The sequence below is a fragment of the Candoia aspera genome, chromosome 2 (genome assembly GCF_035149785.1).
Source record: "Candoia aspera isolate rCanAsp1 chromosome 2, rCanAsp1.hap2, whole genome shotgun sequence".
Classification (NCBI taxonomy): Eukaryota; Metazoa; Chordata; class Lepidosauria; order Squamata; family Boidae; genus Candoia; species Candoia aspera.
Genome location: NC_086154.1, coordinates 244974860 through 245001089, shown reverse-complemented (window position 1 = coordinate 245001089; position 26230 = coordinate 244974860). Strand labels below are relative to the sequence as shown.

General features: G+C 40.1%; 1 protein-coding gene across 3 annotated transcripts in view; it reads right to left on the bottom strand.

Annotated features, from left to right (window-relative positions):
* Positions 1–24381, bottom strand: part of HMGCS1 (3-hydroxy-3-methylglutaryl-CoA synthase 1) — a 29560-nt gene extending 5179 nt beyond the window's left edge. The window contains exons 1-7 of one of the 3 annotated variants that reach the window (XM_063295691.1): positions 24265–24381; positions 8211–8668; positions 6763–6888; positions 4577–4741; positions 3001–3169; positions 1895–2065; positions 955–1061 (exon numbers count right to left, since the gene is read on the bottom strand). In XM_063295691.1, the coding sequence (XP_063151761.1) occupies positions 955–1061; positions 1895–2065; positions 3001–3169; positions 4577–4741; positions 6763–6888; positions 8211–8658 (1186 nt within the window). In that variant the 5' untranslated portion in view covers positions 8659–8668; positions 24265–24381. Of the gene's footprint in view, positions 1–954; positions 1062–1894; positions 2066–3000; positions 3170–4576; positions 4742–6762; positions 6889–8210; positions 8669–10745; positions 10839–12674; positions 12822–24264 lie in introns of those variants that run through there. The other 2 variants (XM_063295690.1, XM_063295692.1) reach the window with 2 other exon arrangements.
* Positions 24382–26230: the final 1849 nt, after the last annotated feature.

The window sequence follows — 26230 nt, the reverse complement described above, 5'->3', positions numbered from 1 at the left end:
TTGTGACCCTTTATAATGGCATTAACTCAAAGAGACTAGTAAAGCAGAATGGCTCACATCTTAAGGTTTCCTGACATTCTTGCCAGCATAAACAATTATACCTCACTTTACAACAGGATTCACCATAAATTCTGATACATAAATTTTAAATCTATGCAATAGGGCTGGACAATGATACAGATGTGAATACAAAATGTGTTTCAGAGCATGTGGGGCCAGGAATGCAAGATCTGTCAGCAACTCTTTAAAGCGACTGCATCAATATAGTTGTTTTAAGGAGCCACAAGTTATGCTGCACTTGCACCCTTATGTGAGCCAAAGCATCCCTTTGGAATCTAACCTGAAACACCACACAGCCCTACTATGCAACTTGCTTCAGAGAGAGTTATAGTAGACCACAGAAGTGATTTCCTTTAGTTTTAATATATTGTACAAAAAGAGGTTTTCATTATACATGGGAGTATCTTCCTAATCTATTGCCCTCCGGATTGTTGAATGCCGACCATATTGAGAATGATGTGAGTTGAAAATACCTGAAGAACACAAAGTGGAGGAAAAGATTGTTGTAGAGAAGACTTGGGGATAAGTAGTGGATTCAGAGTCAAGAATGTGACCTAACGACAACACTTGGATCCAAAATGTATCCAGTAATTAATAGCTGCCAAAGATTGGCATTTCCCTAACTTGGGTCACCTCTCTATTTATGATCAGCAACTTTTGACTTCCAAAGTCCCTCAGGAAGCATCAGCATACATATACATTCATATCTCAATAACCACATGAGCTATACACTTTTTAAATTTTTAAATCCAAGATTCTCAATGTGAATTGTGTGCTTGCACAGAGTCAAAATATTACAAACAACTACTAGTATTTACACCCAATAGGAATTCAAAATTGGCCATATCCTATTTTGTGTGTGTGTATACACACACACTTGATTGCTTTCCTCACCTGGGGTTGCATCTTGGCTAACCTTGATGGAGTAGAGGGTAGCAGCAAAACCAGAACCATATGAGAAAACCCCAATCCTTTGTCCTGCCAGTTGCTGTGGAGAGTACCTGCATGTTATAGGAAGTCAAGTAGTTACAAAAAAGCCTAAAGAAGATGAAGCAAAATATCTTATTTCCTGGTTATTTATTGAGAAAATGTAATTGGCTTGTTCCAGGCAATATTTTCTATTAAATAAATGAAATTTAGGAAACTTAGTATTTTCCGTTTTTCCTCATTTTCCCAATTGCTCTTGGGAAAAAAGCTAAGTCCATCCCATATTCTTTGTCTTTTATTCTATTTCATGTCCAGAATGCACTTTTTAAAACAGAAATATATTTGTTCCTTCTTGAGCTGTAATTATTAGTATCTTCTCTCACACTGATCCCTGTCACTTTCCTCCTCCTCTCTTACACACATTTATAGGGACAGAGTTACTGGCTGTCACTGTCAAGGCAAATGGTTACATCCAGGTAAAAAGAAAACAGGCAGCCTTGCTGTTTAAAGGCACATGCATTTTTCTTCACATTTTTCTTTTGTCCTGATTCTCCTCAAGGAGCTCACAGTGATTTTCCTGCCCATGTTTATCCTTTACAAAACTCCACAAAATGTATCAGATACAAATAATTGTATCAGAAAACAATTATTTCTCAGGAATGGTTGGATTTTTGAAACAGTACATTAATGCTGTGTAAATGACCAACATTTACAGCTTCAGAAACACCTATATTGTCTCTGGAAAAAGAAATATTTGGGGAGTTTACAATAAAAACACCATTATCAACTTGAGGATTTGTCTCTGTTTCTTGTCAGATTAAAACTGGGCTTTAAGAATATGCTCCCTGAATCAGTCAAATCATTTCAATACATCTCCAACATATTCCCATATTCCCACCATACGTACTGGGCTAAGAGAGAAGCAAGGCAGCCATAGACGGAGGGTGTGTACATATTTCCGTTCTGATTGGAAACGAGCAAAGAGGCCTTTGTTTTTTGGCTGAAGACTTCAGCACTAGCCTTCATAAAAGCTTTTTCCACATCTCGGTCAAAGTAGGTGTCTTCCAGTTTTATATCTCTGAAAACAAGATAAATATGTAGAAGAAATTACATACAGAGGCCTTCTCCAATTTGATGTATGACTGGGTGATTTGGGATTAGTGATGGCTTGGGAGACGTCTTATCTAGAGGCAAAAGATTTACATGCTTGGATTATGCTGATATATGAGGAACAATCCTAAAGCTTCGCATCCTAAACTTGTTTACTAGAATATAAATTCCACTGAATTCTTTGGAACGTACTTCTGAGAAACTACATTTAGGATTATGTTACAATTCAGTTATCCATCGTGAATTGTGCAAAGAAGCTTTCTCCCACATTCTTTTCTGCGTTCTCTTTATATGTCCCTAGTCTGTTACCAAGGATCCCTGGATACTCCACAGCAGATCGAGGGCATGTGCTGGGATGGCTTATAAAGGAAAGAGAATCCTTTCCCCTGGCATATGCTCTTCCTTTATATTTTTAAATATAATTGTATTAAGAATTTTAATTACAACAGTAAAAACTAATACGAACTAAACTTAGAGAAAGATAAGAGAATGGAAAAAAAGAAGAAAAAGTGCAGGAAAAAAGAAATATAATAAAGAAAAAGAAATATATAAAGAAGTGACTTCCAACCTTCACAACAAGTATAAACTAATTTAATAACTCTTCCCCCCCATAAGGTTAAACAGGTATCTCTTCATCCCACATCCCATCCCTTATCTATAAGCCAATCCATAAAACATCAACTGTTCAGCACATGCTCTTCCTCTAGTAGATAAACACTGTTGGACACAACCCATTGTTTCAGCTATCTGTCAGGAGGCTTAGTACAATTTGTCTTTAACCAATGAAGAACTATAAAAAAAAATCAGGATACATAACTCAGCAGGACTCAATTATATACTGCCATTAAGTACAGCATTAATAGTGTTTGCTTTTGAGGTGTCTCTTGTATTGAGATATTTTACCTAAATGCTTCCAGGCCATTGTAAATGTCATTTTCTTTTGTGGGCGTTGGGTCATTAAGAAAGTCATTCAGAAGCAGACGAGCTACAGATTTCTGAACAAGTTTGCAATATGGGGAATGGAAGATTATGAAGCCAAAATCATTCAGGGTGAAGTCTTTGTCAATTCCCTCTGAAATAATTAAAAAACAAAACAAAACAATGTCACATTGGAAATTTTCTGCCTAAAACTGCAAATCCCACATATGCCATTGAAAAAACGAAGCTTATTTCCAATTAAGTATACATAGGACTGGAATGTAAATATGTCAGTTATTCTAAAATTAAGACTCTTGAAAACAATGTTTAAGTTTTCAATTTATAAATCTTTCATTTATTTATTATTTAACAAATTTGTTAAATAATAAATAAATCTCTTTCACAAGATTCAGGGTGGCAACAAACACAGACCATCTTGGTTTAATTAAAGCCTCAATACACATTAATTAAAACTGACTTGATGAGTAATTTAATAAAGCACGATGGCTGCCCAAAGTAGGCTACTAGAAAGAATGCCTGTGTCATGGTCCACATACCTCTTATCTCTTATGGGAATGGAATTTCAGCAGGCCCTCCCTAATGTCAGGGCGGTAGGCAGAATGATATTGGATCAATCGATCCCTTATATACCCAACGCTGCATTATATGTGGCTTGAATGGATTATAATTAGCACTCTGAATTGGGCCCATACTCTTACTGGCAATCATTACAGTGAGCATAAAGAATGTTATTCTAACAGGATTAGGTTTTCTCCAGAAGCAGAATAGCTGCTACATTTAATGACTGGTAAATACTTAAGACATTTTTTTTGAGTCATATAATTGTCATGCATACATCATCCTGTCAAGAATATTTACTAGTAATATTTATATTCATGATGCTTTGCTCAACTGCATCTCTAAATTTGGAAGATTCCACAATGAAAAAAAAGCACAACACTAACATTCCTGTATATTTAAATTCTGCATAGGTCATTTTATATTACAGTCAATATTTAGAATCAACGTGTCAGGATAAACATATATTTAATGCTGTGCTCTAACTACACCTTACTCTTGCATACCCATACCTTCCTTACCATTCTTTCAATTTAGCACAGGTCACTTATTTACAATGTACTTTACCTGCTTCTTACATACTTACTATTTCATGACTGGAATAGCATTCCCCTTTATCAAATATCTCCTTTTCCCCATCCAGTCTTTCCCCACTTTCTGAAAATTATCAGTTGGGCTTCCTCTTAAAAACTCACAAGTCTTGTGCATTATTAAAACACATCCCTGAAAATCTGTTACTTAAAACAAAGCCCCCCCGAGTCAAAATAGTATTAATAAATTGCTACAGTGTCCTTGCAGTAAACATTTAGTTTCAAGATCTTTTGTGTTCCTAAACCAGTAAAAGATTTTTGTGCCATCTTCAGGTGTGGATGGGAAATATTTTAGGTCTGTAGTAGCTTTCAAAATGTTGTAGAAAAGAACAGTATCCCAAAGAAAAATAAGGAAGTCTGATTCTGAAACTACATTTTCCAGCAAGACATACCTTTCTGCCACTGAGCACGGATTTTCTTGCGATAGACAGTGTAACAGTGATCCAATGCACTGAGGTAGCATTGTATGGACAGTTTGCCATCTACCACAGGATACTCAGATACCATATCAGGTTTATAAAAGTCATATGCATGCTGCATGTGGGTCCCACGCAATCCTATGGAAAGAAATCACATTTGAAAGAATTCTTGAATTGGTATCTATTAATAAGCTGCTTTTCCAATATTGAGATACACTATGCAGGACTAGAATTAATCCATAGAACATGGGAAGTGTTGAAGAAGTGAGAAAGTCCTTTCAATTTTTCATTTCTCTGAGAAAATAAAAACTGCAGTATTTAACACCGAAAGAGAGAGGTTTTATAGAATTATTATATTCAGTTCTGTTGATCTTTGAGCCAGTTCACTTGTATAGATGCTCACACAAACTATCCATTTGCATGATCAGTGGAATAATGAATATGTTTAAAATCCTGGCTACCATTCTCAGAACAAGAAAACTGCTTATGACTGTACTCCTAACAGGTAGAAAAAATGCAATTACGCCAGATTTGTTAGTTTGATGTTTTAAAAGTGCAAAAAGCCAAAGTAAACAGAGTAGGTAAACTCTCAATGGACACTGTTTACATAATTCACTTGATGTGGTAACTAATTTAACTTATGTTCTGAGAGCACTGGCTTTATTCCATCCTAATCTATTCCTGAGACTGTTTAAAGTTGGCCTTAGTTGTTCCAGTGTTTAAAACAATGTTTCTCCCTTTAGCAGAAAACAAACTATGGTAGTTCTCCTGTGGGTACACTCTGATATTCTTCAGCAACCATTCAGTCAGTTGGCTAATCATGCGACCCTTAGAGGTGGGATCAGCCCAGCATCCCTCAGGTAGTTTAGGCTGGAGCACACATGTCAACTCCCTTCTGGCCCCTGGACACTGTTTTCTAAAGCCATTCTGCACTGGGGAAGACCAGAGCTTCCAAACTTGTCTTTCCCCCATGCATGCTAAGTTTCCAAGTTAAATCCTGCCTTGAAGGCTTGGATCAGCCTGAATAATGGCTGAACGGTGATGGCAGTGTTAAGAGCTGTTTTAAAGATGCATTTACTGCTCTTCTGGAATAACCTGATGATCAGTTCTGGTTTAGCAGAAGTGTTTTGAGAAGTGCTCTTAGGCTTTTATTGGAAATTCCAGAGTAGCCATAAGCCCACTCCAAAGAGTGACTAGCAATTAGCTGATGGTCAAGTTTCCTTTGAACATACCTGGGCAAAATATTTTTTACTAAGTCTGAGCAAGTTTTGATAGATGGCTAAACCTGCTGGTCTAGCCATTTCTCAAAACTGCCCGATTCTTTAATTGCAGCAGTACTCCAGAGAAACAGAATGGCCAGTGGATATTTTCCTATCATCAGATATTTGGTGGGAGGGGAGGAGAATAAATCTTGATGAATCCACCAATCCCTGTCCTTAGAATGCCCTAGTAAAGGTAAAGGTTTCCCTTGACGTAAAGTCCAGTCGAATCCGACTCTAGGGGGCGGTGCTCATCTCCGTTTCTAAGCCTTGGAGCCGGCGTTGTCATAGACACTTCCGGGTCATGTGGCCAGCATGACAACTCGGAACGCCGTTACCTTCCCACCGAAGCGGTACCTATTGATCTACTCACATTTGCATGTTTTCGAACTGCTACAAAGTACCATTTGCTGATGTTGTGCATGTGTCAAAGTAAGGGTTACCATGGGTCAACAAATGCTGGCATAAGCTATACTGCCTAAAACACTTTAGACGCTTTAACTCAGCCATGAGAGAGAGCCCCAAACAAATGCCCTGGATTTGCACATCAGGCCAAACTATCCAATAAAACCCGATCAAAGTTAAACTATGGAGTCCTTGGTGCTCTCTGAGCTTGGTTGTTTGCTTGCAGAGATTTCTGGCACTGATGATGTTACCTAGTTGGGTAATGAAATCTCTGCAAGCAAACAACCAAGCTCAGAGAGCACCAAGGACTCCACAGCTCAACCTTGAGCTACAGATATTCTTGCCTGTTGAAAGTTAGACTAACCACATGCATGAGTGCAGGCACTAGCGCTGTAACTGACTTGGCTAAGTGTGTTGTGTGAACTTGGCCATTAATGTGAAAACTAGCTCTATAAACAGTACTTCTTTTACAGTAAATGGTAACAGAACACTAACCTCGTTCAAAAATGAGGGGTGCATTTGGACCCACAAGCATAGCAACAGCACCAGCTCCTCCAGTTGGTCTGGCATTTCCAGTGGCATACACAGCTATGTCTCCAGCAACAACAAGTGCGTAGCGCCCTGAAACAATACAAATACAGGCGGTGAATGGACTGCATCAAGACTACAAGAAATGTCAGCTGTGGCAACCCTTATACAAACAGAAACAACCCCATCAGAGTTACTTTCAAGCTTCAACTATCTGCTTATTCATCATTTTAATTGGCTGTCACCAGTACATTTAACATTTAAAATCCTATTAAGAACTTCAGATTATGTTGTTTGTGTTGACACATATCTTGTCATATAAACTGGCATTCCGTCAATGGGGACCACAAGTAAAAGCATTTCTAAGTGGCATTTGTGTGAATAGTGAGGAAGTAGCACAGAGGAAGGTATGACTAGATCAGTTGCCACAGACCTTGCAGGATGAACGGAAAATGTTCATAGGGAAATAGCTTAAGGAGATGCTGGATTTCTTATGGGAACCTGATGAACTCACAAAGGTTTAAACCCAGCTCTACAACCAAAATTCAGATGAATTCTTAGAAGGCACATCTATTTTTATTTTCTTAGTCACTACAGTTAATGAGAGCTATATGTAAATTTAGCACTAATATATAACTAGGAAGTTTAGTTTGGACATCAGTTTCATAGAGAGTGGTATTCCTGAAAAATCTTACCTTACATCTTAAGAAAGCTGGCCTATGCCATTATAGACCTGTTAAGTAGCTGCTAAGGTACACTCAGTGACACTTACTAAGGGTTTTCTCTTGAAAAATCTACCATGCATATTGAACAAAGTGCAACAAGAATTGGCTGCTGTAAAACCTGCTGAAGTCAATGTGATTTGACAATCAGAATTTATCTTATTTTACAAATGGAACCATGACTAACAAAATTATTATCTTTTACCTGATTATAACATTTTTCATACCGCACATCAGGATACAAATCTCTGTCCTCACCAAGATCATTTCTGATATCTCAGAGTATCAACATTTTCTCATCCTACTTAGTATAGTGCTGTAATCAGCAACTATTTTAAATACACAACTTAAACCTGACTAGAAGCTGAAGGGCCATCACCACTAGCTCCTCCCACAGATTCATACTGACAATAATTCAAGCCTAGGCAACCATTTCTTTTAACAGTCCTCTGCAGTGTAAACAACATCAGAGGACTTGGTAAGGCTTCATAACATTCTTATAGCATTCCTTTCCCAACAAGTTATGCATAAGATGCAATAGCTGAGAACATATCAGGAAAACTCTGTCAGTGTCTTGATTTGAATAGGTGATAATACCAAGGTGCTTTTATGGAGGCCTTGGAAACTGCATCCTTGCTGACTTCTTTTTCAAATTTTTCAAGGACTCTGGTTGCCCGAGATGATCAAACTTACCATCCCAGGAACTAGATTCCACCCAGTTAATTGCATTGAAGAGGGCGGCTGTGCCTCCATAGCATGCGTTTGTTGTGTCAATGCCTTCCACATCTGTGTTACCAGATTCTTCAAACAGCTGCATCAGGACTGTCTTTACAGATTTGGATTTGTCGATGATCGTCTCCGTTCCAACTTCAAGTCTTCCAATGCAATTGTACGACAGACTGTTCCGTTCCATAAGCTTCTGGACTGCGGTGAGGCAGAGTGAATTGATATCCTCTCTATCAGAGCAGAAGCCCATCTTGGATTGTCCCAAGCCAATTGTATATTTTCCAGCATCCACTCCATCAAATTTCTCTAACTCTGCCTGGTCAACATACTGGGAAGGAAAATAGATCTCCAAAGCAACAATCCCCACATCTTTTGGCCAACAGGCTTCAGCATTCACAGGAAGAGATCCAGGCATATTGGTGTACCTAAAAAAAACAAAAGTGCATGGTTTTACACCAATGTATAATACTGAAATTTAATTTTTAAAAATATCTACTCATTAATAATCCAATATTTGACACAGTAATTGTCAAGACTTCAGCAAAGGATCGTTACCTTGTTGTGGTGCTGGAGCTTGAGCACCTCAATGATGCCATGAGCTAAACCGTGAAGGGCCACCCAAGACAGAGAGGTCAGACTAAAAACAATCCCTGGGGAAGGTAATGGCAACCCACCCCAGTATTCTTGCCATGAAAACTAAATGGATCGATGTCAAGATTAAAGATAGTTTAATAAAGAAAGCAATAGTATTCCCTGTAGTAACATATGGCTGCGAGAGCTGGACCATAAGGAAGGCTGAGCGAAGGAAGATAGATGCTTTTGAACTGTGGTGCTGGAGGAAAATTCTGAGAGTGCCTTGGACTGCAAGAAGATCAAACCAGTCCATACTCCAGGAAATAAAGCCAGACTGCTCACTTGAGGGAATGATATTAAAGGCAAAACTGAAGTACTTTGGTCACATCATGAGAAGACAGGACACCCTGGAGAAGATGCTGATGCTAGGGAGAGTGGAAGGCAAAAGGAAGAGGGGCCAACCAAGGGCAAGATGGATGGATGATATTCTAGAGGTGACGGACTCATTGTTGGGAGAGCTGGGGGTGTTGACCGACAGGAAGCTCTGGTGTGGGCTGGTCCATGAAGTCATGAAGAGTCAGAAGCGACTGAACGAATAAACAACAAAATTGTCAAGAATGAACATTAGCTGTTAAACAATTTTAGGCTGTTCCAGAAACAAGTGTGAGTAAAGAGCTGGGAAAAGAAGATGCAGAAAAGACACTGGCAATTGCAACAGATTAAATGGCTGCAATTTTGTCTACTCTGATTAATATTATAGGGCTCCGTATTTTTAAAACATCCAAGGCTACAGTTGTTGAAGAAGCACCATTTGTACTGACTGCCTTGAAAACAGAACTGTGAGCAGAAAGGTGAGATATAAACCATGATGGACCATCTACAACACATGCCCATGTTTGAACTGGACTTACAGTTTTCTCTAATTGCAATTAGAATTTTTCTAATTGGTCCAATGCCTAACCAGTACACTTTAGAGCAGTGTTTCTCAATGGCTGGCTGGGGAATTCTGGGAGTTGAAGTCCACCTATCTTACAGTGACTAAGGTCGAGAAACACTGCTATAGAGTATTTTAACTCCTATTACAAGTCTGCCTACATTTGTGCTGAAAGAATTCTTCATATAGAAGCATACTCTTCTGCTTCAACTGATGCTGTTAGCCACATCCTAATTTTAGTCTATGAGGTACTCATCCAAGAAGTAAACACAACTGTGTGGAATTCCACTCTTTTAGTAAGAGACTAGTTTAAAAAAAAGCATATTTTGTTTTATCTTTTAAAATGGTATACCACCAGATTTTTTGCACTGAAGAAGGATGCGTTCTCCCTTCTCTACAGATGAAACTCTACCTTTGGTCTAACTTGTGTTTGCTTCCCCATCTATTAATAATTGTGTCCAATATGGGAAAAAAAGAGCAGCAATATTCTGTCAGAATGAAATTGAAAATACAGTTTTGCACTCATCCCCTAAACAGTAAAGAGAAAAAACATAAACCACAGTAACAATATGAAACTGATGCTGTTCCTGCTCATAAAGATACCAGGTGACATATAAATACGGTTGAACAGCATTTGAACGTATCACTTTATCTGCAGTAGGATCGTTTTAAAAAAAACAATTATGAAATAGAATGGGGAGAAAGAAACATGCAGGGAAGAAATGTCAAGAATATTAAAGAACTTCAGAAATATACAGTATAGTATCTTGACATGGAAATCGTATGCCTGTTAACAAAAGAAAAACTTCTACTTTCTATTTCCACATAGCTGGGATGAAACTTTTCAAAATAGTTAAGGACATACTCCTGTAGTGACTCATGCATTTTGTAATTGCTACACTTTAAGCTTAATAATTTAGTAATGCCCTGAAATAAATAAATAAAACGAACACATACACAAGTTTCAACTCTCTGTTCAGTGACTCTCTCCTTACTCACAGTGCTCCTGAACAGCTCTTTGCTACATCACACCACTGAACAACAGTCTCATTGAAGAAGCAATTCCAAGAAGGTTATCAACTTTTTCAAATTCCTCAAATTGCCTCAACTGGGTCAAAATTCAGCAGACTAACCTCTTATACTTTTTGCTTACTTTTCTTCGTCCCGTATCAGCTTGCACTCTTTCCACCACTCCTCTTCCTTTTTGCACTACTTTGCTTTCAAACCACTGAGTCAGACAAACCATTGCCCTTTGCCCTGCTTATTCTTGAAAAAATGTTCACATTTCAATGAACTGCTAATTAAGGGATGACACACAACAACACAGCTTAAAAGTTACTAAGATAAGAGGCAACAATGGACAGCTACCAAAAGTTACAGTGCAGAAGTTAACATAGTATGCTCATGGTCAGAAGATAACATAAATGTCTGAGTTGTACTTAACTCACAGGTTTTATCTTAGTGGTTTCCCCAGGAAAAGTAGGTATCATTTTTCCTTCCAAAGACAGTGATTGATTTATTTTTAGTTATTTTACCAGGCTTATGCACCACTCCAATCATCAATTGACTCTGAGTAGCTTATATTCCCACTATATGTAAATAAGATTAAAACAGCAAAATAATCAATAAACAATTATATAATAAAATATTTCTATGTCAAGGAATCATATCCCCATATAGTCATTTATTCTTACACATACATACTTCTCCACACACACACATACTGTACACAAGAATTTTGCAGCATTTGTTTTTTCCCCCTCCAGAGAAACTGAACCAGACTGAAATGCTTACATGATATGTTTACATGATAAGCTGATTCTTTGACTCATAATATAAAGCATAATTTTTAAAAATACAAAAATAAAATTGGCAAGTTGTTATAAAAATAAAGCAACAAAGGGTGTTACTTGAAGGACACCTGTCTTCTTAAGCAGAAAGACTGAAAAATCATTTGGTGAAATTTTCAAAAACCAAACACTGATTCACAAAAAGGCAGAATCATGACAGACTCTGTGACCACCAGGCACACAGGTCCAGAAATTAGTCCCAGTTTAACCCAGGAGCAGCTTCTAAGAAAATATGCCTAGGACTGAGGACCTCTTGGGCAGGGGTGGGGTGGGTGGCTGCAGCTCTCTTAGCAAGGCATATGTTTTGCAAGGAGAAGGTATCTTCAGATAGATATAACAAAAAAATTAAAATCACCCTACTTATTTTCTTACAGCTTTTTCACTCACTAATACTTTAGCATAACTATTCCACCTAATACACATGTAAGCCAACCCTAAATGAAAGACTGCATAAATTACAAACTGTTTACATTACCAGGCATCTGCTACACACACAAACACAGACATCATAAAAACGGAATTTAGACGTGATAGCGGAGTCCAACATCCAGAGACAGGTTTGTTTCTACCACAAAGGCAGACGCTGACCCTTCTCCATGAACTGAGGGGTCGAAATCTGCCCGAACACACTGGCCAGCGGTTGCCCGCTTCCCCCAAGAGCCCAAGGCAGGCCAGATGTGCCGGACTTCGACTCCCACAACTCCAAGCCCACCACAGGGACCCATGGGAGTCGGAGTCCGGCACATCTGAGCGCGGGGGGGGGGGGAGGCTGACGTCTTACGAGTCGGCCTGGGCATACTCGTGCGTTCCCGCAAAGGCAGTCGGCGTGGAAAGGGAAGAGCGAGCGAGCGAGCGCGCTCTCCGCCACTAACCGCGTGATGCCCTTGGCCTCAGCCGCCCCCGTGGGGGCACTCAGGGGTCCGGAGGGGAGAAAGGCGATGCCCGTCCTGCTTCCTTTTCTCCCCTCCGGAGCAGGAAAGCCGCCAAGGCGGGGCTTCCAGCCTTCCACCTCTCCCGTGGCCCCGCCACGGCCCTCGAATCCCGCCCGAGAAGGCCTCCCGCCCGGCCACTCACCCGCAGTGGAATCCCATCACCGGCTCCGGCAGACACCAGGAGCCCCTGAGCGCGCATGCGTGCATGTCATGCCTTCCCCCCCCCCCCATGCAGACCGGCGCTGTCACCTTGCGAGCGAGCGAGCGCGCCTCCCCTTTTCCCCTCCGCGAAGCCACGCCCCCTGCTTCATTCTGACGCGCCCGCTCAGCTTCTGAGCGACACGTCCCTCCCACAGAAATCAGGCGTCCTCGGCTGCTACCTGCGAAACTGATGGTGCCCCACCGCTCGCGCAGTCGCCCTTCCCTTTGCGCTGAGGCGAGCCGTCCCGCGCGTGCGCAGGCACGCGTCTCCGCCAGCCCCGTGGGATCCCGGCGGCTGGGCTGCTGCGGAGAGGGAAAACGGAACGCGAGCCAGTCTCAAGCCGGGAACTACGGATTCACTTTGCTTTCAGTGGGAATGAGCAAACTCCAAGGCCGAGAAGTCGGGGAGAGTTTCAGATTCTCCCATTTTCCACTGTCTGCCTTGGAAAGGGACAGCGCGTCCCCAGCACGTGGCTGCTGCCCACTTATTCTGATAATGTACGTCGACTTTTTGTGGTGGTGTGCGTACTTGAGTTATATTAGCTTTTTCCCAGCCGGTTGCCCTCCAGTTATACAAGCTCCATTATACTGTTTCAGGCAGCCTTTCTCAACCTCTAGTTGTCTGGACTTCAACTCCCAGAATTCCAGACATCTTAAAGTTGCCAAGGTTGAGAATCACCGGTCTAAAATGTTGGGAGTCGTAATTCAACCCACCTAGGCTGGGAAGGATGGCCCCGACATGCATCTGCAAATATAATTTGTGAAGAGTGGTTTCTCTGCTTAATGCTGGATTACTCCAAGCTGTCAGTACTTTACACAAAACTCTTAAATTACTGTACACTCAAACTCCTCAGTGAAACTGCATTTGCCCTGTTCAGAGCCCTCCAACCTGTGTGGGGCTTGTTATTTTATCTTTGAACTTTCTAAAGAAAGGCCTATCTTTATTAAGCTATGTTTCTTTGTACCACAAAAGGAAACCCCCCCCCCCTTTTTATTAGGCCACTGGGATATTTACAAAATCAAGTGCAAGCTTTTTCAACTCTCCTAGACCAGTACATAATTATTTAAATTATTAAAGATGGGATTGAATGCATAGCTCTTGATAGTCACATTAAGAAAATGATATTTTCTTTCTAATTTACAACAATGCTTCATCAACATTGTTGTAAATTAGACTGTAGAATTTGTACAGTCACATTTGGTGCCTGTTCACCTTTACTCAACTTAACCTTTGGTACTGCAAAATGTGCTGATGTTACAGTAAGACTGGAGGATTTTGTAAAAATAATCCTTACTGTGGAACAGCAAAGTCTTGCATCACTTGCCTGAGAATCAAAACAGATGTCCAAGCAGTTGTACTGTATGCTGTTTCCTGGAAATCATTAAATGGGGGGAGGGGGGTGTCATAGTCTGGCTACATGCAATTTGGTGAATGTACTAAATGTTCTAGGGCATGCTTTGTATTTGGAATTTCAAGTAAAAACACAGCCTAGTGCACAGGGTGGCCTTGAAAGCAGATTAAGACAGGTACACAGCAGACCTAGTTTGCCACAAAGTGGATGTCAGAAAAACAGTATTTTGTCCTGAGCTCAGAAGAGTGCTCCTCCCAATGCTCCCTTCCCACAACATTAGAAAGCTCTTAAGCTTTTGTTGCTGAGTATCAGAAGAGTGTAGTACTGTACAGTGTTGCTCAAGCGTGGCAACGTGAAGATGTATGGACTTCAACTTCCAGATTCCCCAGCTGCCTGGCTGGGGAATTCTGAGAGTTGAAGTCCGCACATCTTCACGTTGCCACGCTTGAGAAACACCGCTGTGGTAGAATTTCACCATTTAGAAAGAAACATAGGAAGTGAAATGAAGATAGGAAAGTGGCCATTGGGGGATGGAAGAGGTCTGAATGTGTCATACGTTGGTGGTGCCTCAAAAGCTGTTTCCTATAGCTCCACCAGTCAGCAGTCACGCTAACTGGAGAAGATGCTGTTGAAGCCAACATATATATTTGCCAGCCAGGAAAAAATATGCACTCTGAATAATTTGCTCTAGGAAGAGATCAGAGCTTTAAAAATTGTAGTAAATTGTATGGCTGTGCAACAATCCAGATTCAAAAGGGAAAAAGTAATCAGGAGGGCACCACAAGGGCCTCTGGCTGCTGCTTTTTACTAGTGCTCTGATCAGCTTGCCTATATGCAAAGCCCTACCTTCTGGCTAGAAGAAATGGAATTAACCTTTTTCTACTGGGTCAACCTCCAGTGACTGAGAACCTTTAGCACAATTTATAGTCCAAGAAGAACCAGACAGCTGCACAGAAAGCCTGTCATATACATTGTGCTTTGCTCTCGGTTATTATTTATAACTCCTGCTAAAGATTTTTTAACTCTGCCTCGCTTCTTTTGCTCATGTCATGTGATCAAACTCACTGGAAGAGGTAGTAATGCTTGGAATGGTCAGAAGTAAAAGGAAACGAGGCTGTCAAAAAACAGGGTGACTAGATACTATCAAAGCTGACACCAGCCAGAGCATAAAACAACTAAAAGAAGCCATACAAGATTGGAAAATGAAGAAAGCTGGCCCATAGAATCGTCAAGAATCGGACTCGATTGAACGGATAGCATCATCATCATCAATTTGTGGATTTTACTATCTTTTGCTGCCCTAGGAATTTGAGGCCAAAGGTACAGGATTCGAATGTTAATAGATTCATTTTTAAATATCTATCAGGGAGGAAAGCTGCTTGTTCATTCACCACATGACTGAGTTAGCTCACAGCTTTATTTCTTGGAGTGGAATTGGGAAGCAAATAATTAGTTGATTTATTTATGGCCAAAGATCAAAACCATTATACGATACAAATAAACAGAGAATAACAATCTGTTAGATAAAAATAAACCAGTTAATAAAATACCTCTATAAAGTACAGTAAAATTGGGTTAACAGTTCCAGTATTAGACCTAAGTCATCCTTGCAGCAATTGCCACTGAGCAAAATTTAAGAACCTTCTTAAATATTTGCTAACATTCTTCTCCGGCCAGCTAACAGGCTGTTTTAGTGTAGGACATCAAGACCAATCTGTAGGACCATGCAACAAGACATGGGAAACTGCCTCTATAGGGCAGAAATTATCTTGCAGAAGAATGTTATTTTATTTGTCTTCCAGATTCAGATGACATAGCATTAACTCTGGCCTGTGAAAAGGCTATTCAGATTGGAGCAGACAAAATATTAGCAAAGCAAATGGCTAATAAATAAATGGCCTTTCGCAGAGACCATGCTTGATATACATATTATTGGAATCAAATGCATGCTGTTTTATCTCCAGTGACCCTTTGTGTATCCTCAATGAAGCAAACTTCAATGATCTGAAAACTCACAATAATTTAAATTTGTATCTATGTTTTTTCCCCCCAAGAGGAAGTGAACTTGTCTATAAGAATTAGGTATGTAAAGAATCTTCCATACAATTTACTTTGGGCCAGCATGGTATCACATACAGTATACCTCTATAGAAGGGGGACATGTTTCTAAATACGAGAGAAAAACACAAGGGATATAAGGCATTACACTCTGACAAATTTAATCTGGATTTCTTCTAATACAGTCTTTACACAGATAACACTACAGTGTAAAGCTCTCTCTGCATGCTATGGGGACAAAATTATTACCTTTGCAGCTGGCAAATCAAACTATTGTTTTGGAGGTGTTTTGTGCACACATGCTAATGTCTTTTATTTGGTTCTTCCAATTGCACAATGGTTATGCTATTTATCTGTCAGTTAAGCACACGTGTTGGTAAAAACTACAATTTATGTTTTGCATAATTAATGTCTGCTTCATGGCTGCATATGTTTCTAATGCTTGCAGACTCTGCCTTAGGCCTGGGATAAGGGATGAAATAATAGCATTATCAGCATAGAAAAGGAAACGTATGTGAAAGAATTAATATAGAAATAACAGGTGAGCAAGTATATGTTCATGTTTGACTCTTGTTGGGCAGGTAGAGAGTCAGACGGTAGTTTCATGTAGCACAATAATACGGCATAATAATTTATGGTCTAGTGTAGAAGATTCTTACTTAGCCCATAGTTTCCTCAATACTGAATCAAATGCTACCTTCAAATCAGTGAAGACAACATCAAGAACACTTCATGCATGATCAGAGCATTTCTCAACAGCCAGAAGCTGTAAAAATATGCACTCATCAAGTGTTGACCAGCCATTTCTAAATCCAGTTTGTTTCACAGCAAATACAATCCCTTTGGATCGAACTTGACTCTTGGTGGCTTTTTGGACAGATCTGTACAGTTTTCTTGGTATTTCTTGAAATATGTGGTACTTCTCTGATGTGCCAGTATAGCCTAGCTCTGGGATTACTTGGTAATCTCCTATCCAAGAACTGTACTAACAAGGTGTGATCTTGTTGAATTTCTAAGCTCAAACAGTCATCCAGGTGCTGCCACCTCCTAATAGTAAACCATGAACCAGTAGTGGTCAACCTACAACCCCAATTTTGTACCACTGAATCAAAGCACCCCTTCTTCCCCAAATATTCCCCTTCTTCACCATGATAAGCAAAAGCCAATCACATCATGGCTTACCTGCACTGTGATATGTAAACTTAACTTAAAACTAGATTTACATACAATGCTAAACCATAACGGCAATATATGCACTAGTTATATTTTCAAAGCACAGTATTGTGTAAAAGCAGAGGGTGGGAAAACATGATTCACACACATTTGCTGTCTGAGTTTTTTATAGATTTATGTAAATTCTCTGGTTTTGTTGCTGGGGAAACATAGGACTACTAACCTTGTCACTGGAATTTGCAAACTTTTTATTCTGCAGCACTAAAACTTGCTCCTTTTCAAGACAAGGCCTCATTGTTAAATGTTTTATGCAACATAGAAAATATAGTTAGAGCTCCATTTGGTTGTTTGGGAGGACCTGAATTTTAACCAGAGCAGAGGCACTGGAGGTTGAATTCCTCTCCTAAGCTGAACTTGCTTGATGTCAAAAAGTGAAGCATGATGGGCCTTGTTAGATTCTGGACAGGAGACCAGCAGGCCGGCAGGCCCAAGGCTGTAGACCAGACAGGGAAGTTATTAAAAAAGAAAGAAAACCATCCTGGAAGAAAATATTGCAAACCACTTCAGTACTGTTGCAAAACTCCTAAAAGGATGTGTTCATAAAGTCATTAAGAGTTGAGCTTGACTTTACAAGATTTTTAATTGCTCCCCATGGCAATCTAAATGCAACCTCTAGCTACTTAGAACTCCATCATGGTAAAAAAAAATAAAGGTGTGCATGTAGCATCTGTACACAGGCTGAGTTGACTGAACAAGCTAAGTGGTTTCCAAACCGTGTGTGGAAACCCGTGCCCTGGGGCCCCACAGGATATTTTACTATTTAATAAATAGAAGTGTCCTAACTGTCCCTGGGGCACCGCGGCACACAGTATGGGAGCTGCTAAGGGCGCTGTGAACTTCTGAACTAAGCCCAAACCATACAAATCATATTGTGGCTTAGTGTGCTGTATGAATCTTGTCATTGCTTTATTTGTTTATTGAACTTACATGCTGCTGAATTGTAATAGACTCACAGCAGCTTATGACAACAGCATACAACAAATAAAACCACCACAGTATCAGCCAATCAAAATAAACTGCCATAAGTGAAGCACAATACTTCTGGTGCTCAATCAATCCCCAAAGCCCTCTAGAAGGATATGGTCTTCACTGCCTTCCAGAAAGCCATCACCAAAGGGCCCAGCCTAGCTTCTGGAGGAAGGCTGTTCCAGAGTATTGGAGCCATGATGGAAAAACACTGTTCTCTGGCTCCTGCTTCCCTCCCATCATGAAAACTGGGTAGTTCTGGTGACTAGTCACTGTAGTTTTACACAGCCATTATCCTAACAGCTATAATTATGGCATTCTTTGCCACAAGTCAGCAAACCCTAACTCAGCACAACTTGTAAAACTGACAGAGGCACAGAATGGAGTGGAGCATCTGGGGATAGTAGCAGAAAGATGGTCTTTTAGATCTAACTTCCAATGGAACGTGGCCCTACCTTTAATAAGGTAGGATGAGAAACTTCCAGTCTGCTTTGGGAGCCCATTTTGCTTGTTGGCTTTAAAAGTATTAATCTTCCACTCTAAAATTACTTCTTCCCCTATTTTACACAGCCATTATCCTAATAGCTATACTTATTACGGCATTCTTTTATTATAATTTATTACATTTATACGCTGCCTGGCTCCCTGCGACTCTGAGAGGTTTACAATTGTTAAAAATATTAAAACAAGAAAACAACACAAAACAAAAAGAAAAAAGATAGCAGAGATAACAAACCCAGATGGGACAAAAAGAAGAAAAGAGGACTTCAATCATGCTCGCCAAAAGCCTGGGCAAAGAGCCAAGTCTTCCAGTTTGTGTATGGGTAGGCATATGGGAAAACGAACACAAATTTGCTCCCAGACTGTCATAACCCTCCATTGTCTTGCTCAGGATTTGTCCTTTTTTTTTTTGCATGCCCCACAAATGCAGTAGTGCAGTGGGTGTCAGGTCAGTTGCCAATAAAAAATAAAGGATGTGGTGAAAAATGTAGATGATTGTGGTTATGAACCCAAATCTAATTTTGTGCATGGCTGCAAGGTACAAAACTGGGTACTCACCAGTTTGGAACTGATACACACAACATATTCACATGACAACTGATGTTGCAGAGAAAAACCTGGGCAGTGGATTGCTGAGAAGCCAGGCTGGGGGATCTCCAGATATACATATTCTTTCACTCACTCACGTTTGACAAAAAAGAAGTAAAGTACTCTCATTCTGAATTACAATTAATCACCATGAATTAACTTAGTTCTATTCTTTACCACTTAAGTAACTGACATTCAAAAAGGAGGGAAAATATTTGTATTAAGAAATCTTAAATTTATTACTAGAGGAAACCACAAGGTGTCGCTGTCTCATATCTGCCAAGAGGACCTATTTTTTGCATCCCCATGTAAAACCAACATTTCTCTCTTAAGCTACTGGATAAGTCAATGCTATGTAGCATCTCCTTTCCTTTTCAGGAAAAGGAAAGTAGAATTAGACTTCTGCTTTTTGACTGTGCTTGTTTAACCATGGTTTTTGGAAGCCGAGCTGTGCAACTCTTTCATAAAACATGCCATACCTGAACTAAGGTAAAGGTAAAGGTTTCCCTTGACGTAAAGTCCAGTCGAATCCGACTCTAGGGGGCGGTGCTCATCTCCGTTTCTAAGCCTTGGAGCCGGCGTTGTCATAGACACTTCCGGGTCATGTGGCCAGCATGACGACTCGGAACGCCGTTACCTTCCCGCCGAAGCGGTACCTATTGATCTACTCACATTTGCATGTTTTCGAACTGCTAGGTGAGCAGGAGCTGGGATTAACAACGGGAGCTCACCCCGCCGCGCGGTTTCGAACCGCCGACCTTCCGATCGACAGCTCAGCGGTTTAACCCACAGCGCCACCGCGTCCCTGAACTAAAGAAGTTGCATAATAGTGTGAAGCGTGAATCAAGTCAGTGAGATTAAAAGATTAACCAGTTTTGAGACAAGAAAAAAAGTGCTTTTCCCTCAAACTATCAGGTATGCAAGCATGACATCTGGCTGAAAGCAGTCATTATGTAAGAAACCCGAGATGTCATTCTCAAAAGTACAATTTTGCAGGGGCCTGATCTAATATTCTCTGGGGTAGCAAAAGCATATGTCACAATAATTTATTAATTGTTAGGAACCCACAAAATTCTAGTTTTTCTTCTTATCATGCATTCTTATAATTATCTCCTCTGGAAAAGTTCTGCTGTCCCCAAACAAGTTACAAATGGATGTCTCTCTTCCAAACCAAATTATTTTTAAAATATAGAAACACGAATGCATTTTTTCTCATTCTCCCACCCAATACCTTTTATAATGAGCATCTTTACTATTTTGGCTAATAAAGGCTGCTTCTTAAGAGGCTGCACACTTTTTTGTGACCTTGAATCAAATTATTGCCTTGATGTAGATTGTAGAGTTTTTCCTATATTTAAAATGACTCCCTTTGTTGTTTTTGTAAGAATACACTACACATTGTAGGGAACAAAAAGAGCACTGGAAGGGAATAGAAGATGGAAGGGAATAGAAAATTCACTAAGTGAATCCATCATAGGAATGGGAATGACATCATTTATGTTGTTCATTTAACCATTTGGCTACCAAGCAAGGAAGGATCAGTATACTAGAAGAAAGAAGACAGAAATGCACAGTGAAGCTACAGTAGCTTCTTCTAAGTCTGTTTTCAGTAGGAGAGATTTAAACATATGCAAAACTCTCCCACTGCCATCAATGCAATTTAGAAGAACTTAGGTGTAACTGGAAAGTACCCATTTATTTGTAATAGAGACTAGACAACTTATGATGTAATTCTGCCTGGTTAACTTTGAAATTTTCCAAAAACGTTAGCCAAAAAGGGATACTTCTTAAAATTCAACCATTTAATAATCTTAGAAATTTAACAGTGGACCATACAGTGATATACTGGGACATTTTTGGAGACAGTGTTTGTGTTACCAAACTCTGCCAAGATCAAGGAGATAGATTGCAAGAATTGCAACAGTTCAACTGTAGTGTATTTATTTACAAGGAAATCCCAACAGCTAATAATAATATTGAATTTCTTAGAAAGTACTGGATGTATAGTTAATTTGCCTCATTGATCTCAGCACTGCTTGATCATATAGGCAGCTCACTTTTGCTAGCCTATTCCTTGCAAACGGATGAAGCAGCAGAATTATGGCCAAACTGATTTCAGACCTGTATGTGGGGATGAATATGCTTTTTTTCAAAAGGAGAACAAGCAGGCACTTCTACCAAAATAATCATAATAAAACTGCCCAGCTTGCATATTCATCCTGCAGGGATTTAGTGTTGTTTTTGGTACGATGTGTTTCCTTATGCAATAAGGGAGTGTGGTTGATTTGGTGGCCTAGTTACCCAACCAAAGCAATCCCAAACATAATGTTCTATGCAGCTTCCTTGAAATCAGGCAGAAGTTGTACATTCACTCCAGGATCATAATGCCCTTGTCCAAACAGCTTCCTGTTACTGTACACAAAAGAAACCACATATGCCCAGTAGCCTTCTGAACCACTTAATCCATCTAATAAAAATGCATTGAATTGTATCCCCATCACACAGTGTGAAGAAAAAACAAACAAATATCCTAGTAGAAGGCAACCCTCAACCATTTATATAAAGCTGTCAAGAAAACGGCAAGTTGTATTCACCAGGCATCTTATTAGAAATCTGAGTTCCCAGTGTAATTTTCAGCACATGGTGAAAGGCTATGTGCCCTGAGTAGAACTGGTGGGGAATGTTTCAATTAGTGCCAACCTAAAGTTTGGTGGTTTGACTATTGTCGCATTATAAGTTTGATGAAAAATATAGAACATTCACTAGTTGCACAGGTATAGTGGGGAGGCTAACCTTCACACTCTTGGTCTAACCATCTGTCCATAATTTTACCCTTCAACTAAGACAGTTGTTCCAAATGCCAACCCATTTAAGCAGGTTTGGCTGGGTTCACATAATATATTAAGCCCCATACAAGCATACAAGGTTTAATGTGTTATGTGAACCCAGTCAATGAAAGTTGGGCTGCCAAAGTAGAACCTATCTGTGAGTGGATAACATATTGCAGGCTCCCAGACTAAAGAGGAGAAAACAATAGAAAAGTGGGTCAAGCTAGGATGCCATATCTAAGCTTCTTCATACTACGAATGCACAGGCAAAAGGATGGATTGTTTCAAATTAGTTAGAAAGTCTTATCTCTTATTATTTAGCTGTCAAATCTTATTACTTTGGCTGTTTTAGCCAACCTCTGATCTGATCTGATATTATTATTTAAACTGCCAAACTGTCATATGATTATCCTTGTATTTGTTCCAATCCAATATGACTTGTAAGGATTTTTTTCTGTTAATATTTTGTATTTTTTTTAATGTTAACTGTTATATCTTGAACATCTTTAATGTATTCTTTTTCCTTTCTGTTTCTTTTTTCACTATTAAACTACAGTGTCATGATGGGGGGGCGGGGTTGGCTCAAGTCTGCTTTAGTTCTTTCCTCATTGTCTTTGAATCACTCTGAATCAATTAGGATAATCCAGGGGAAAATGGCTAATAGCATCAGCCAGATCTGATAATTGGCAAGTTCCTCACATTCTTTCCTCAGAAATCTCCATCAGCACATTAAACAACCCCCCCCCCAAAAAAAAACTAACTAAAACCTTCATTGTCAAAGGAAAAAAAAATCCATGGATTTTGAATTTGAAAGAGTACAATCCAAATGCTGGCTGGGGAATTCTGGGAGTCAGTCTACACCTCTTAAAGTTGCCAAGGTTGAAAAACACTGTAGTAACCATGATCTTCTTCATCTGTTATCTGAGAGGATGGGAGAGGGAAAGCACAATTTATTTGTTTGCACAAATGGGCAAGTGCCTAGTATTGTCAAGGAGGTGCTGTCTCTGGATTTTCTTTGGGCAGGGCACCTAGAGAGAATGTAGGCAAGCCAGTGACAGAACAATGCCCACTCGCATGACCTATTTGTCTTTCCTCAGTCTCTGTAGGAAGAAATAGACCTAATGCAAGAGTCAGCCTCTGCCCACTTAAGACAAACCAATATTTGTTGCTACACTGCCTAGGAGGAGAATTTATGCAAGTGTTGCAGGCAACTCTCTCAGACAACCCACACCTCTTCCCTGAATGGAGTGAATGATTGAGCTCTGCAGCAAAATCTACCACTACTGGGGTACAATGCAAGTGACTGAGGAAGTAATCTCACTTTCTGGGAACACGCTCTGCCCCACCATCCCCAACCCAATGCCTTTGTATATGTATAATTAAAACCTCAGTTATACACTATTAGAGTCCATTATAGCTGATCTTTCACACCCAGCACTTGCTCTATCCCCCGTGGCCATGCTCACGATCAGGGGGATAGGATTCCCAGGGGGGTGAGTACTCCCCGGAGAACTATTGCAAAAGGCTCCCCTTAGCCTCAAACTAGCCTTGCGAATAGCAAACCCCTTTTCTGGCACTGGGCCTGATCATACCTGGGGTCTTCGACAGTCTTTTAAAATAAATTCATGCACTCAACCATTTTTACATTTTCTTTTAACAGAAAGAAAGAAACCAGCAACAAAAAAAACCAATCTTAGCAAACAATCAAAGGTTTAGATGAGCAGACCATCTAATTCTACAACCTCCCCCCACAATGATCTCAGACGAATCCTCTCTTAAAGCACAATCTCACACCTAGATATTCAACTCATTTTCTGCTTTTCATTTTTCTATGCAAGGTTTTCTGAAAGCGAATCCCATTGGGAATTTATAAAGAGAGGTAGGGAGGATTGCTTTGTTTTGTTGGACCATAAGTCTTGGAAAGGGCATCCCACTTCTACGAGTAGCGCAATCCACAACCACAAGGATAATAACAATGCCACCGCTCCCTCCAGGTCCAACCCACCTGTGTGCAGCGATAGCTCGTTTTCAACCTCAGTCGCCGAACCGCTCGCTCTGAAAGGCAACAATTCGGCAGATGCGCCTTTAAACCAGCCCCGCCGCTTCGGCTGCCACTCGAAACCGGCGAGTGGCAGCTCCCTTTGCCCAATCAGAGGCCGGTGCTCCGAAGCCTCTCCTTCTTTCCTTTTCCCGCCAATGAGCGAAGCGAAAAGAAAAGAAGGAGGGGGTGGTGTGAGAAAATGACGTTTCGTGGCCAGAGGAAGGACGGCCAATGAGCGCTTCGCTGAGGCCCAGGCCGGTAAAGGAATCCGTGACGTCAGAACCCGGTGCCCAATAGGAGGCCACTGCTGACTGCAGGGTGAGGGTAGTGTGGCTGTAGGTCCTCTGGTGAGAAAGAGGAGACGGTTGCTTAGCAACGGGAGGTAGGCGCTCATCTCATCTGAGCCGAGAAGCATGTTACTCATCCGAGGCGATGAAGCTTTCACTGGGAGGGAGAATCAGTATGAGAAAAAGTAAAAGTTCTGATGATTATTATTTAAAAAGTTAGCTTCCTTTATTTGGACATTAGCAGCAGCTGTTAAACCTGACAAAAAGAAAGAGCAAACATACTGCCTGGGAATGATGCTGTTGCTATTAGTGTCTCTGGAGGATGCCATATTGGGGAGAGTTCTGATAAAAATAACTCGTGGGATTCAAAAGGTTCTGGATGCACTGGACAATTGGTGTTACACAGAATTAGATTATTGTGACTATATGGAAACTCCAGATTTAATGACAAGATGCATCTTAATTACTCCCAATTGCTGTTGAATATTAATAAAAAGAGTCTATTGACTTGCAGTCCTCTTTGTAGACTTACCTGCAGCAGGTTGTCTGCTGTTGGAAGCAGTTTGTTGAGAAGAATATATCATGAAATGATTGAACATGTTTTGAATATAAGGTCCAGCATCTTAGACTGGTGGAAAGTAATGATAATTTCCATTATTTATTCAATTGTTTTAGCTTATTCATATATATTCATATATATATATATATTGTTTGTGTGTTTGTTTGTTTTCTATCCCGCCTTTATTATTTTTATAAATAACTCAAGGCGGGGAACATACCTAATACTCCTTCCTCCTCCTCTTTTCCCCACAACAACAATTCTGTGGGGTGAGTTGGGCTAAGAGAGAGTGACTGGCCCAAGGTCACCCAGCTGGCTTTCAGGCCTAAGGCGGGACTAGAACTCACAGTCCCCGGGTTTCTAGCCCTGTTGCCTTAACCACTAGACAAAACTTTATTTTTACCTTTATATCCTGTCTTTCAGCTTATATAAGTATTCAAAGTAATGTACTGTATATTCTTGGAAATTATTACAATAATCCATAAAGTAGAATAATATTACTAACTTTATATTCAGTAATAATTATTTGTGTGCCTGCCTGGGATGAGCAAGAACTGCATCTAAGAAATGACACAAAAATGTATTTGTAAGTGGAGAATACTTATTTTGTGTGCCAATCAACTGGGGTAGCACAAATTGTAAACCTATTTATAAAGCTAAATTTATCCTGAAGTAAGTTCTTTTCTGCTCAGTTTTTAAATTTAAATCTCAAAACTGGCTTTATCATACAGTTACAATAACGATATAAACAAATTACAAGTATATGTAGAAAAAAGAATGTGCAGAAATTAGATACAGTTTGCTTCTACTTTATTTAAACTAAATTGGTTTGGTACAATGGCATTGTTTCAGGTTTACTTAAATTTCCAGGGAGGCAAGTAAACACAGCTGTAATTTACTCCCAAACACCAGGTGTTGTATCTTAGCCTCTCTGAACCTGCCATTTTCCAGATGCTTGGGGCTACAACATCTCTCCCCCACCCCCCGCTTTTTTTTTAGCCTATTCACCCAGTTGAGAAAGATTTGGGGCAATTCTCCATAGACCACTTGAGTATTCCACATCAGTGGGTGTCCAAGGAGGGAT